The sequence below is a fragment of the Nuphar pumila genome, chromosome 6, assembly GCF_984573655.1.
Source record: "Nuphar pumila chromosome 6, dmNupPumi1.hap1.1, whole genome shotgun sequence".
In the NCBI taxonomy this organism is placed as follows: domain Eukaryota; kingdom Viridiplantae; phylum Streptophyta; class Magnoliopsida; order Nymphaeales; family Nymphaeaceae; genus Nuphar; species Nuphar pumila.
Genome location: NC_143254.1, coordinates 120,036,813 through 120,050,598, shown reverse-complemented (window position 1 = coordinate 120,050,598; position 13,786 = coordinate 120,036,813). Strand labels below are relative to the sequence as shown.

The 13,786-nt window shown below is 34.9% G+C and overlaps 1 protein-coding gene across 1 annotated transcript in view; it reads right to left on the bottom strand.

The window, feature by feature from the left end:
• Positions 1–13,786, bottom strand: part of HK1 (histidine kinase 1) — a 66,943-nt gene that overhangs the window by 22,165 nt on the left and 30,992 nt on the right. Inside the window, exons 7-8 of the mRNA XM_090009673.1 lie at positions 4,136–4,225; positions 8–160 (exon numbers count right to left, since the gene is read on the bottom strand). Coding sequence (XP_089865799.1) covers positions 8–160; positions 4,136–4,225 — 243 coding nt within the window. The remainder of the gene's footprint in view (positions 1–7; positions 161–4,135; positions 4,226–13,786) is intronic.

The following is a 13,786-nucleotide window of genomic DNA, read 5'->3' as shown; positions in this document are numbered from 1 at the left end:
AACATACCACAGCCTGTGTCTTCAACTTCGAACCAAATAGTCAATCTGGTGTCTTCCATGGTTTTTCTTCCATTGCTTGTTTCTTGATGAAGAAATGAATTATTTATGCTGCTAAAGGCATTGGAACTCTCACACCATCCTCGGAAAATTATGTAGCCCGCTTTTCTCCAGCCAAAACAACAAAAATGCAAACTACATTAGCAGCTTTATTGCTTATACAACAATGAGATGATAGTCTTTCTTCTCTTTTATTCCATAACTTGCTTTCTCTGTTAATTCTATTTACATCTGTATGCACAATGTGCATATATATTCTTGCTATTGTGTATTTGAACTCCCATCATATAAATAAAAGCAATATGTTTTTTTGTTTCCAGAAAATCTCTGTATGTAAATTGTGGGAGACACTAGACTGTGGTTCCTTGATTTCTACTTTTCTCGGTTCTTATTAGTACAAAGTTCATTATGGATTATTTAGACTATTTTAGGTGCAGTGTCTCTTAAAGGGTATGTTATGCTACACCAGTTTTTCAAGATTGCTAGAAAAGGTGGCAGAAGAGAGAATGTATGTGAAGCAGAAGTGAGAAGCAAGGTTATTTTAGGCTTATGTAAAGTCAAAATAGAAACTGACTGAGAAGTGAAACAGGAAAATATCGGGAAGTGTTTGCTAAGCAAATGGTTTTTATTTTACTCAAATGTTTGAAAGAATAAAAAAGTAATACTGTAATAGATAATCATATGTTTTTCTTCTTAACTACTCCCATGTCATAATGAACACGTTGAAATAGGTTTTTTCATGTGAATAAATAGTACAAGTATAATATGGATGTAGGACTATCAATTTACACAAAAGTTTACTTGCTGAGCAACATCCCTAATAACAGGAATTGAGTTTTTTTTCATATAATATGTTGGCACATTGGTTACATCTATACAATTTTATGACTGTTCAATCTCAGAAGGCTTATATACTTCATTGCAAACAAATGTATAGTTGGATTACTTGTATGTTACCAAAAACATCATGAATACTAATGCTTAAACAAATGATTAAATGCTAGAACGACACATTTTTCATGGGAAATGTGTTTCATGCCAAGGGAAGCACATTTCACATGCAAGGGGAAACATGCAAGAATTGCATTTCTCTGAATTTAAAGCATGCTTGCCAACATTTCGGAAATGATGCCAATCAAGGTTGGGAAACTGTTTTTCTTGGAAACACATTTCTCATGTGTAACTATCTTGCCTGGTAATGTGCTATTTTTCATTGCACTTGCTGCTAGAAATCCCACTTTAGTGGTAGAAATACTGGTTGTGTTACTCTGTGCACAAATGTTTATATATAGGCAGTTTCACCAGATGAGGGAAAAATGCTAGTTTAGGTTTAGCTTGCTTCTTCTTGGCACATAATAGATGGACCAGATTCTGTTTCAGATAGTTCCTCTTCTAATCTCTTGATGCCACCAAACTCCACATTAGTGAGAGATGATTATTTGGGGATTCTAAACTTGTTAGTTGTTACCAATCAATGTCGAGGAAAGTTCAAAGTGCCTGGGCCAAAACTCATGGACTCATGCTTCTCACTCACTTCCATGTGCTTTCTCTAAATTGGCAATCATCATTTTTAGATTTTGTTAAAAATTTAATTCTTACACTTAAAAATCATTAAATTTAAGAATAGTCACTTTTATTTTACTTTTTATTTGTGTTCCATTTCAATTCCCATTCAATTCTTATATTGTTTTTTTATTCCTCGCTTTTCACTTTCTATACATTTTAAAATGCATTGCTTCTCGCTTTTGCTTCCCGTATCATTTCTTGCTTCTGCTTCCTACTCTGGCAACCTTGTGTACAACACCTGGTTAACTCTTTTGGTCTGATTGATTTTCGGCATATACCTTAATTGCAAAATGAATTGACTGATTCAATGGCCAGAGATGGCTGCCTTGTTCCCTTTCACCTTCCTCAGTATATTAGCAATTTCCATTTCCTTTGGAGAGACTGGCCATCTTGCTTGCATCATGCTATTAGGATTCATTTTGGAGTTGGCTGTCATGAGGTTTTACATGGTGTCGTGCATAGTCTAACCATGTATTTAACCTAGTTTTCAGTGGAACTAGGTTTTAGATGAGAAACCATGTTTTGATAAACTAGGTTTTAACCAAAACTTTTTCTATGAAAAACATGAGGAACCCAGGTTTTTCTTTGGACATAAAGGCCCTCCCCCCCTTCATGTCCCTCTCTCGCCTATCTTCTTTTGACTGAAATAAAGAAAGAGAGGAAAATATGGTGGAACATGGCCTAAGACTCCCTTTCAAGTTTCAGAGTTGGTCCTGACATGTACAACCTGCTCTTCAAATAATTATGTCTTTGGAGGGGTCTTTAATGAAAATATCAGCAACTTGGTGTTCTAGATTGGCACATTTCTTCTATCCTTTATCTGTTAAAATGTGTGGATATGTTTGGATCTATCATAAAAAAACTAGATTTGTTACAAGTTCAATGTACTTGTTATCACAATAAATAATTGTCCGTTTTGTTTTGAAACCAAAACCATTCAACATGCTGTTAATCCATATTACTTCAGAGATTGTCCTTGCAAAGGCTTTGTCTTCTATCTCTATACTTGATCTAGTAACACTCTTCTGTGTTTTGCTTCTTCATATATCAAATTATTTCTAAGATATATACAGTATCCTGGTATTGATCTTGGTGCATTTAGATCAATTGCCTAGTTTGTGACTGAAAATCCAAACAAAGAATTTACGTATGTTTTTGGATTTCTATTTTATGATAGACTAGTTCATGAGATATTGTTCCTTTCACATGCCTCAATATTCTTTATAGGTCTTCCATGTGAACATTTGTTGGGCAATGCGTAGATTCACATACTTGGTTAACTGCATATGCGAGATTTTAGATGTGCTATGGTCAAATATGGTAACACTTTTGCCATGCTCCTATATAATTCTGTATTGGCAATTGATTCACATCATCTATAGACATTTTATTTCCTAATATAGCTGCCGTATTGATAGGCTTGCAATTACTCAACTTAAACTTTTCTAGCATATCCGAAGCTTGCTGAGGTCTTTCATTTTAAATCCACTTTCTAAGAACCCTTTCATCTTATATCTTAAAACATTGTGGAAAATTTAAGACCATGTTTGTGATGTTTGTTTTAGGCCATATGTGGATCTATTAAGTTTGCAGACAAACTTTCTTGGTTTTGCTTGATATAACCCAACAGGTTATTCCATGTAAACTTATCCTTTCATTTTTCCATGCAATAATTCACTCTTAAGCATCCATATTGACATAACGGCCACCCATATAATAAAGTGAGTGGAAGCACAACACAGTTACTATCTTCACAATTGGATATGTCTCTTCAGAGTCCATCCCATATTGTTAATTGCATCCTTTTGCCACTCGTCATGCCTTAAAGGGTTCAGGTGTACACCTAATGTGTATTTAACTTTACAAATGGGTTTGCTTCCAATGACATTCTTATTTATTGTCTTTCTACTACTATCTTTGCTTTTAACAATCTCTTGTATATTCATCTCTATCAGTTCAAGCATTAGATTGTAAAATGGAAATACACTGGGAGAATTTTCTTTGTTTTTTATCTCATTGATGAGAAAAATAAATTGTGCTTTCCTACACACACACAAACACACACATATATATATAATATGAGCATTTATCTTCCTGCCAACCTGCACTTAATGCAGTTGTGAAATTGATAACCCCTAGAAAAAGGTCATGTAGAACCACCTCCAGATGACTTTCTTTTTTCATGCCTTTTCTTTTTAATGATTCAAGATTGAGAATTAGAGATGACAAAGTAAAACCAATATAGCATCTGAAATAAGCAATTAATAAGTATGTAACTGGATAAAATTCATGAATGTACAAACTGATTTCAGACAAAAAACGTTTGCCCACCTTTTTATCCAAAAAGAATCATTATAGCACCTATAAATATGTTTTTCTTTGGTAGGCCTTTAAAATTTTTGGTAGCCATGTGTTACTATATAATGATCAGCAGAAAAAAATTCATGGCGTGGCTGTTCATAAGATTAAGGCAATACGTTTCTAACTGGGTTAGAATTATGATAGCACTTACATGACGTGAACTTGATAGAGTTGCTGATCAGATTTGCAAATATTTGAACCACCCGTGCAGAATCACCTCGAACAAGCTTTGGCATGTCATCTATGAAAATAATTAAGAAGCATAATGAGTTAATGTATCAATTTGGAAACTTAACAAGTTATAATGGAATCCTTTATTTCTAGCCTTATCAAACGGGATCCAGAACTGGCTATTTGTCTCCTATGTTATTGGTTGCTGTCAAAGAAAACGTGCTCCAACTGCTTTCTGCCACAGCAAACCCGGAACAGTAGAGGGATGAGAGCCCTTTGTAGATGGTTCCAATCCTCGTCTATGGCCTCACCATGGCCAAAAGCCAGTAAAGTGTATCTTTAATCTTATACACCCAATTGTATAGAACCCTTCTATCTCACTTATTTTTGTCCTAAATAAGTATGAATATATATAAATATTCACACACACACACAGATATGTTCTTTCCTGGAACAAAATTTAAAATGCCCAATGCATGGACCACAAAATATAGTAATGGATGTTTGTGATGATCAGTGAGCTAGACTGCAAAGAGTTTGCAAGTTTATGTACAATTGAAGCCAAAGTTTGAGAAAACATCTCAATGGTTGCAATATTTATGAGCAATATTAGCCCTGTTATATTAGGGGCTGGGAGTCCAATTCTGTTAGGATGATGTATGTTGATTTGCATATGTCATAGGGATGTTTATCTGCAACAGATGGATTTTAGGTCCAAACTTAAGAGACATGGAGATACTAGGTATCTTGTATCATAGATCATCACTGCACACCGATGCACATACACATCAAGACTATGATGATGAGTTTGCACAGATCTTTTTCACCTCGGTAGCTTAGCATAAAATTCATTTCAATTTTAACTCAAATTTTTCATCCATAGTTGCCGAATGTCACGATAATCATATTTATTGCACTTTAAAGCTTCTTTTGAAACATGAAAACTCCAACATCATGATGAAAAAAACTCAAGTGAAAGGTTGTGTAAATACCACAATTTTTTTTTGAAGTTTATAATTTGATTTTTACCCCCTTCAGATCTTCCAAAAAAAAATCACTTATTTTTAAATTATCATGAGGAAGACACTGATATTACTTGAGACCAGTAGTGATAATTATTCTTTGGGCCAACTTTAAACTTCAGCCTGGTTTTGCATCCATATCTGTGATGAACATTTTTTGGTGTTGGGTGGTTAAGTCAACCATGTTTGCAGATTTTGGAACTAGAAATGAATATATAACTGCTCGAGCATAAGTTGCATCTGGCAAGTAATAGTACAAGTCCTCCTCTTGTGAGCATAAAATTTGTACAGCTGACCGTGCACACCATCAATTTGGAATACCATATGTGACTCAATCTGACTCCACATATGGGTTTCGTTATGGTCTGTTTGCTAGGGATCACATCGAATCATGTTTTTTTTTTTTAAATATGAAAATACGTTTGTGTTTAAACCATGAAATTTAATTTCATTGTAGGCTGATTCTTTCAAGTTCTTGAAAAACCTGCGTGCACCTTAATAATCTCATGATCCAAAACTCCTTTTTCTTCTTTTTTTTTGAAAGACCAGCTGGGGTTAGGCAGACCCCTACCAGTTATACAACTATACCATTGGGTTTTGAACCGGCAATGTCCCAATTAAAGCTGACGTGCACTAGCTGCTCCTACCAAACAAGTGGAACCCACCCGTTGGTCAAAACTCCAGTTTCTAACCAACAGAACAACCCATATATGGATCAAACCTACAGGATCAGATCCACCCAAAAAAATATGGAAAAACAGTATTTCTCACTAGATAACATGAACAATTGACTGTACAAATTAAACATACATCCTAATGAAGAATCTCCATGAAAATCCTCAAATCATCTTAATCTACAAAATTCAGTGAAAGCTCAAATTTTATCCCAGGTTTGGGCAATTTACTAGAAGTGGATCCCATCCCACTCATCAAGCTAAAAAAATGAGAGGCTTGGTCAGGGTGCATCACAATTAAATCCAGCTAGCAACTAACAGAACATGGCCTCAACTTTGAAAATAAAAATTAGGTAAATCAACTGCCCTTCGGTTTTCAACTTTGGAAATAAAAACAGAAGAAGGCGACTTGACTAAATCAACTTTGGAAATGAACTGCTCCTTGCTATTTATTTATGCTTATTTTAAATAGCAGTGTTTGGATTGTTTACTTTTATTTTTTAATGATAATTTATAAATTTTACATTTAAAAAAAAATTCTTTCTTTCACAAGAGCTTATTTTCTTCCATTTCACCTCCACCACCATTACTAATCTTTTCAAGTTAAAAATGCCATAAAGTGATATTAATTAGTTTACTTCAGTTTTTGGCTTATTCTCTAATTCTATTGGCATCACACCAATTTTGGAGAGTCAACGGCTCAGCCAAGCACAGTGGGTTTGTCCCTAGGTTAGTAGAGTCTAGTCTATTGTAGGTTAGAAATGCAATGAGACTTGACATTGTATTTGGGATATGGATCAGATTCAAGACACATTTTGTAAAGGGGTCTGGATCAGGGATCCAGTTATATAAATGGGAATGATGATGGATTGTGGGACTTAAAACACCACGAAAGCATCGTTTACTGGTCTAACACAAATGGAGATTCTCAGAAGCAATGCTGTTTAAGCAGAGTTTCACAATGGACGACATTACAATGAAATGGAGCAACTTCAAGACCCACGTAGACCCAGAGACCTGAATAATCTTGCAAAGCTACTGGGACGATATATCATATTAAGAGGGAGGTAACATGCCAGAAGAGTTGTAAGCTGTGAAGATAGATCGTGTGTGAAGATGTGTGACACAGTGAGCATGGATGTGGAGCAGCAATCAGGATGCAGTCAAGTCAAGGTCCTAGAGTCTAGCCTAGGTTATATCAACAGTATTTTAGGAATTGTTTTAATGGGTCTTTGACTGGATACAAATGTATTGGATTTATGGAGTCCATTAATCTACACATATACTCCTTGGTGGGAATGGACTTAGGCTAGAATAGGTAAAGATAGCTAGAATTAGGTGGGGTGAGCCACAAACAAACTTAAAAGGGGCGAGCGAGATGGGGCTTGGGGTTAGGATAGACCATGCATGAATAAGAAATACCATGTTGGCATGGGAAGTAGCATGAGAGTTAAGTAGAGCTTAGGTAAGGGGTTACTTAGGTCCTAAGTTGCTTAGACCTCAAATTAGAGAGCCTATTGTTAAAATGTATATATATGTATACATATATTGAAGTATGTATGCATATAAATCTATATGTAATATCTAGTAAATTTTACCTAATAATAAATGTAAATTTTTTATTTAAATAAATATATATTTTAGATATGGATCTTGGGCCCTTTGGGTCAAGATCCAATATCCAATTGTAGTTGGATAGATAAGTCTTATTTTTTTTAATAAGATGTATATAATTAAGAGTTTCATAGTGAGTCCCTTTTGTTTTAAAACAACTCTTACAAGCCCTCCTCAGTATTCGTTTGGGAGGAAAAGGGAGGCTGAACTGAAGAGAGAGAGAGAGAGAGAGAGAGAGAGAAGGGGAGCCGGCTGCAGGCAGCATCGCCTATTCTCCTCCTTCTTCAACGCCTCCTTCATCTTCTTCTTTTTCGAGAATCATCGGCAGCAAGGTACGGGCATTCTCTCTCGTGACTCGACAAGGGAGGGAAATCACATGGGCCGTTTCAGATATATGTTTAAGAAAAATAATAGGTTCTGTTTTCTTTTAGGAGGTGCGTTTTTGTATAGGTAAAAAAGAAAAATCGGTTTTGATATGGGGGTTTTTGGACTGAATGATCGATTAATCAAATACTGGTTTTTGTTTCATGTATCACGAGGTTCAGATGAATCTTCACACTTTTGATTCAAGCATGTACAGATTGTCAATTTCTACCTGTTCCGATTTGTGGTGGCAGTTAATTTAATTTGGACTAAATCGAAAACTTGATTTCTTATCTATGCTAAAAATCTGACTGCGAATTTATGTTAGTAGTGGACTTCGTACCTACTGAAAAAATTGTCTTACATGTTTGTGAGATATGTTATATCTAGTGAATCTGATGGGTTGATTTCTGCATTTTTTATCATGATATACTGACTTTGGGATGGGCAAACATTCTGATTTGTCAGGCTTATTTTTCTGTTCTTCATGCCTGACCTAATTTTTTTTATGTTGTGTGTTGGTTAAACTTCGAATCATAATAAACTGAATTGGTGTCGGTTAGTCTTGGTTTAATAAACCTGGATTTTAGTCTGAAAAGTTTGAGTTTCTATTCATGTGTATTTAAACCTGAATAGGTGCCTATTAATTCAGGGATTTAATTTTCTTTGGAGGGTACGTGTACATGCATTTGTGAGTATGCCCATGTGGTTTTGATGATGCATGTGTACATATATTCTTATGCATGTGCTGCTTTGATAGGCATGTGTACAAGCAGTTTTATTGAAGTTTTTCTACATGCAGCTATGACAAGCACTATGCCTGTGTTTTTTTTTTTTATATGATAATTGTTCGCCTTGGCCAAGAATCTAATGTTATTTATTTTAACCACAAGTTCAAGTTTTATAAACTGTATAGGTGTGTTTGCACCTTCACAGAAAAATCTGAGTTTTAAGCCATGGAAGCGTGTTAGTGCTTATGTAAATATGGGTTTTTAAATTTAATTAATCTAGATTTCCGTAACCCACGATTTAGAAGTCTGACAATTTTTAAAGGTCCATAAATCTGAGCTTGTCTTAACTTGTTAAATTTGGTTTTGGAATTGAATAAGATAAATCTGATTTTTTTTGTTAGTCTTAAATCTGTATTTTGATGTTAAACTTAAGTGGAGTCGGTTTTAGTCAGAAATACATATAATTTTAGACTTAAAGATCGAGATTTATTACAAGTACTTAAATTTTTGCTTAAAACATGATTTAGTTCGCATTTGATTATAAAAACCTGGATTTTTTTAGAGTTAAATGAAATCTGGGATTTTGTCACTAAACCTAGAGTTGGAACTATTAAAACCCAAGTTTAGGTGATTGATTTAAACCTAATTCCCTTTTTGAATTTAATGAACTGGATTCTTCTTTTGATCTGTCAAAACAATTTTCAGGATAAATAAAAATCTGATTTTTATTTAGTTATGAAATCTAGTTAGATTGAAGGAAATCTGAGTTTTTAATTAGTTATAAAATCTGGTATTAGATTTAATTAAATCTGAATCTATCTTGCTTAATTAAATTTGGTCTTAGACTTAACAAAATCTGAGTTTTTCTTGATTAATTAAATCTGGTTTTAGATTAAATAAAAAACTTTGTTTTTATTTAATTGGTTAAATATAAATTTAATTAAGTTCAAGTTTAATTTAAATCTGAGATTTAAATTGAATAAATCTGGATTTTTGTAAAATGATTTAAATGTGAGATTTAAATTATATAAATTTACATTTTTGTCAACACGATTTAAATCTGGGATCTTGTCAAATGAATCTATGTTTTTCTTAAATAGGTAAAATTTGAGACTTTAAATGTAAATCTGATAATTTTTTGGGTATGATTATATAACCTGAATTACTTGTTGTGGATAAACTTCTAATTTTTTTTTTATAATCTGGTTTTGGTTAGCTATGTAAGGAACCTAGGTTTAGCCAAAGATGTGAATATGTGTTTCATTCATGTGGATTTGTTGTGAATAGCAATTCGTATATTATATTGGTGTGAATGAGTCTATGTTTTGTTTAAATGACACAAATTGTGCAGTGGCTATGGTTGAACCACTTATGGGCCTTTTGAGGTTGTGTTTGTGCCTTATTATTGAGATAATAAGTGTGAAATGTGCTGATATGTTGATTTATAATGCTTATGCTTTAGTTTTGCATGTGAAAGAATAATACACTGTTATGACCGAGCGGGATGATGATCCAAATCGGTTGATGCATGATGATGTGCATATTTGAATGATTAATGCTTGGTGATGTGCATGTTTGAATGGTTAATGCATGATCATGGGCATATTTGATTTGATGGTGCATGTTATGGATATTGGGATTTATTATATTCTTGTGGAAAGAAAATATAATATTTTAAAGAATATAAGAAACTTGAACAATATAATAATTTGATATCTTGGTATACCAAGCAATGCCGTCTAGGGTGAGGATGCTCTGACGGTGGCCGTTCAGGGTGATGATGCTCTAACGGTGGTTGACTAGGGTGAGGATGCCTGCATGGTGGCCTAGGGTGAGGATGCTCTTGTCATCCCGACACTGGGTGAGGATACCCGATGTCCTGACTTAAGGTGGGGATGCTTGACGTCGGTCGAGAGACATGTGTATGACTCAGTTAATAAAATACAAATTGTGTATTTGAAATACAGTTAGAAACTGCCTTAGACCTCGAGGATTTGACTCGACTAATATAACCGTGGGTCTTGTAAAAGATGAAACTTAATTGTGTTGCATTGAGAAGGGACATGCATTCAAAAGCGATACTTGGTAATTGAACTTAAAAAGCCATTCATGCATGTTGCGTTGGTTTATGCATCTCTATATGTTCAATTTAGTATGAAACTGTTGGTTGCTTGACTTGAATTGCTTATATTTGTAAGCCTCTTATAAATGTGTGATATTGGTTGAGCCCTCTTAAACTTGTTTGATTTAATCTATGCTAATTTTCCTTACTGTTGGATTTCGAGAGGGTTTCATACGAGAACTTAAGTTTTTTTTCGTTTTCTAAAAATGTTTTTCAGGCACTGAGGCTCCGTGATGATGGGACTGGCTGGATGGAGGACTCGAGGGTTATGAATATGGTGGCTCGAGTTCTGACGGATAGAGTTGTTTTGTCTTTTTGATTTGGGAATAATGTGAAACTTCATTGAGACTATTCAATTAAGTTTAATTCAATTCGAGTTCATGGTTTAAATTTTATTCTATGTCTGAAATGGTTGTTGGGTTGTGTATTAAATCTATAATGTGCTCCGGATCCCTAGGATGTTTTCCGCAATTGTTAAAAAAAAAAATTCATAGTTTTTTGAGGGTCAATTTTGGGTCGTTACAATATGTATGTATAGTATCATTTTTTATATTTTTATTTATATTTATTCTTTTATTTTTCTTTCCTTTTTATTGTAGTCAACTAAATGCCATTAGACAAGCTTCGGTTTAGGCCCACCCAATTGTCACATATTAAGTATTGCCCTCGTTCTCCCTTGGGAGTCGAGAGTAGTAAGTTGTGCCCTTATGCTGATCGAACTGTTCAAGCACCAAGTTCGTTATGATCCATTTTGGTTTTCCACTTGCGAAGTTGGAGTTCTCAGGTAGCACTGCCCCGTGGTGCTAGTTGAGAGCTGCCAGACAGGTTGTGTAGACAAGATGTTCTATCATACCCACCTCGAACCACAGGTCCCAACATCAAGGATGGCCACATTAGGCGTGATACTCACCATCTTAATTGATAATGCCTAGATCTATTCTAGTTGGAGCAGATCCTAGAACTTAATTCCTAACAAATTCAGACTTGCGAGTGAAATCAACTTAAAACCACTTTAGATTGATCTGCATGGATTTTCAAGCATGCCATGTGGTTTCCATTCTTTTATGATTTCATGTGCTGGGAAGAGTTTAATCAAACCTCTTGTTGCACATGAAGGTGTGTGGGGGATTCTTATGCCTATTTGCACCCAAAATGAGTGCCATGTAACTTCACATTTTTTCTAGTTTAATGGGGGGTTATTGGGTGAACTCTGAAGGGTGGTTGGATCAAATATGGATGTTATGGGTCATCCTTGTACCTATATGCATCCATAATGGACACTTTTATTAAGTTGTATCATATATATATATATATATATATATATATATATATATATATATGATCATATATGTATATACATACATAGTATATACATATAAATATATACAACAACAACAAACAACAACAACTACGCCTTCATCCCAAAATAATTGGGGTCGGCGATATGAACCAAAAAGAAAATCATTATGGGTCTTCCACATGAATCCTTTTCCTCCAATCATTTCTATCCAATGCCATGTCCTTGGTGAGGTTCAAAGCATTCATATCCTTTCCTATCACCTCCATCCATGTCTTCCTAGGCCTACCCCGACCTCTTTTAACTAATATATTTTCCCATTTCTCCATCCTTCTAACTGGAGCATCATTAGGCCTTCGCCGAATATGTCCAAACCACCGTAAACGATTCTCTCTCATCTTATTTTCAATGGGTGCAACGCCTACCTTCTTACGTATCTCCTTGTTCCGAATCTTATCTTTTATTGTATTTCCACACATCCATCTCAGCATACGCATCTCAGCTACACTCATTTTTTGAATATGATGTCTCTTGGCAGCCCAACATTCCTTGCCATATAGTAAAGCAGGCCTAATAGTCGTCCTATAAAACTTTCCCTTCAACCGCAATGACATTCTACGATCGCACAACACTCCAGTTGCACTTTTTCATTTCATCCACCCAACCTTTATCCTATGATTTACATCTCCATCAATTTCTCCATACTTTTGAATGATAGATCCCAAATATTTGAAACAATCATCCACCGGTATTTCTTGCTCACCAAGCTTCACTACACTCTCATCATTACTTCGTTGCTTACTAAACCGACATTCCATGTATTCTGTCTTACTCTTACTCAACTTAAAACCTCTTGCTTCCAATGTCTGTCTCCATAATTCTAACTTAGCATTAACCCCAGCTCTAGACTGATCAATCAAAACAATATCATCAGCAAACAACATACACCACTGACACATTTTCTTGAATTGATCTCGTAAGCTCATCCATCACTATAGCTAATAGGAAAGGGCTTAAAGCAGATCCTTGATGTAACCCAACCATTATAGGAAAATTGGTTGTCACCCCTCCACAAGTGCGGACATTGGTTACTACTCCTTCATACATATCTTTAATTATTTTAATGTACTTGAGAGAAACACCTTTCTTTATCATTGTCCACCAGAGAACGTCCCTAGGTACTCTATCGTATGCCTTCTCTAAATCAATAAAAACCATATGCAAATCTTTATTCCTCTCTCTATTTCTCTCGATAAGTTGTCTAAGAAGATGTATAGCTTCCATAGTTGATCTTCCAGGCATAAAACCAAATTGATTCTCCGATATCATGACAACCTTCCTCAACCTAGACTCAATCACCCTCTCCCAAAGTTTCATAGTATGACTCATGAGTTTTATACCACGATAGTTTGTGCAATCTTGTATATCACCCTTATTTTTATATAGAGGCACCAAAGTACTCTTCCTCCACTCATTAGGCATCTTATTTGTCCGCCAAATCTTGTTAAAAAGATTTGTCAACCATTCTAAACCTTTCTCTCCCAAGCATTTCCAAGCTTCGATAGGAATACCATCTGGGCCAACTGCCCTTCTTGATTTCATTTTCTTCAAAGCCTCTGCAATTTCTTTCTTTTGAATCTTGCGCATGAAGTCACGATTCATCTCATGAAAAGGAATAAAGAAGTCTCCAAGATCCTGAGCATGACTTTCATTAAATAGCTTATCAAAATAATTTTTCCATCTTTCCTTAATCTCCTCATCTTTGACCAAAACCCTTTGAGTTTCATCTTTGATACATCTAACCATAC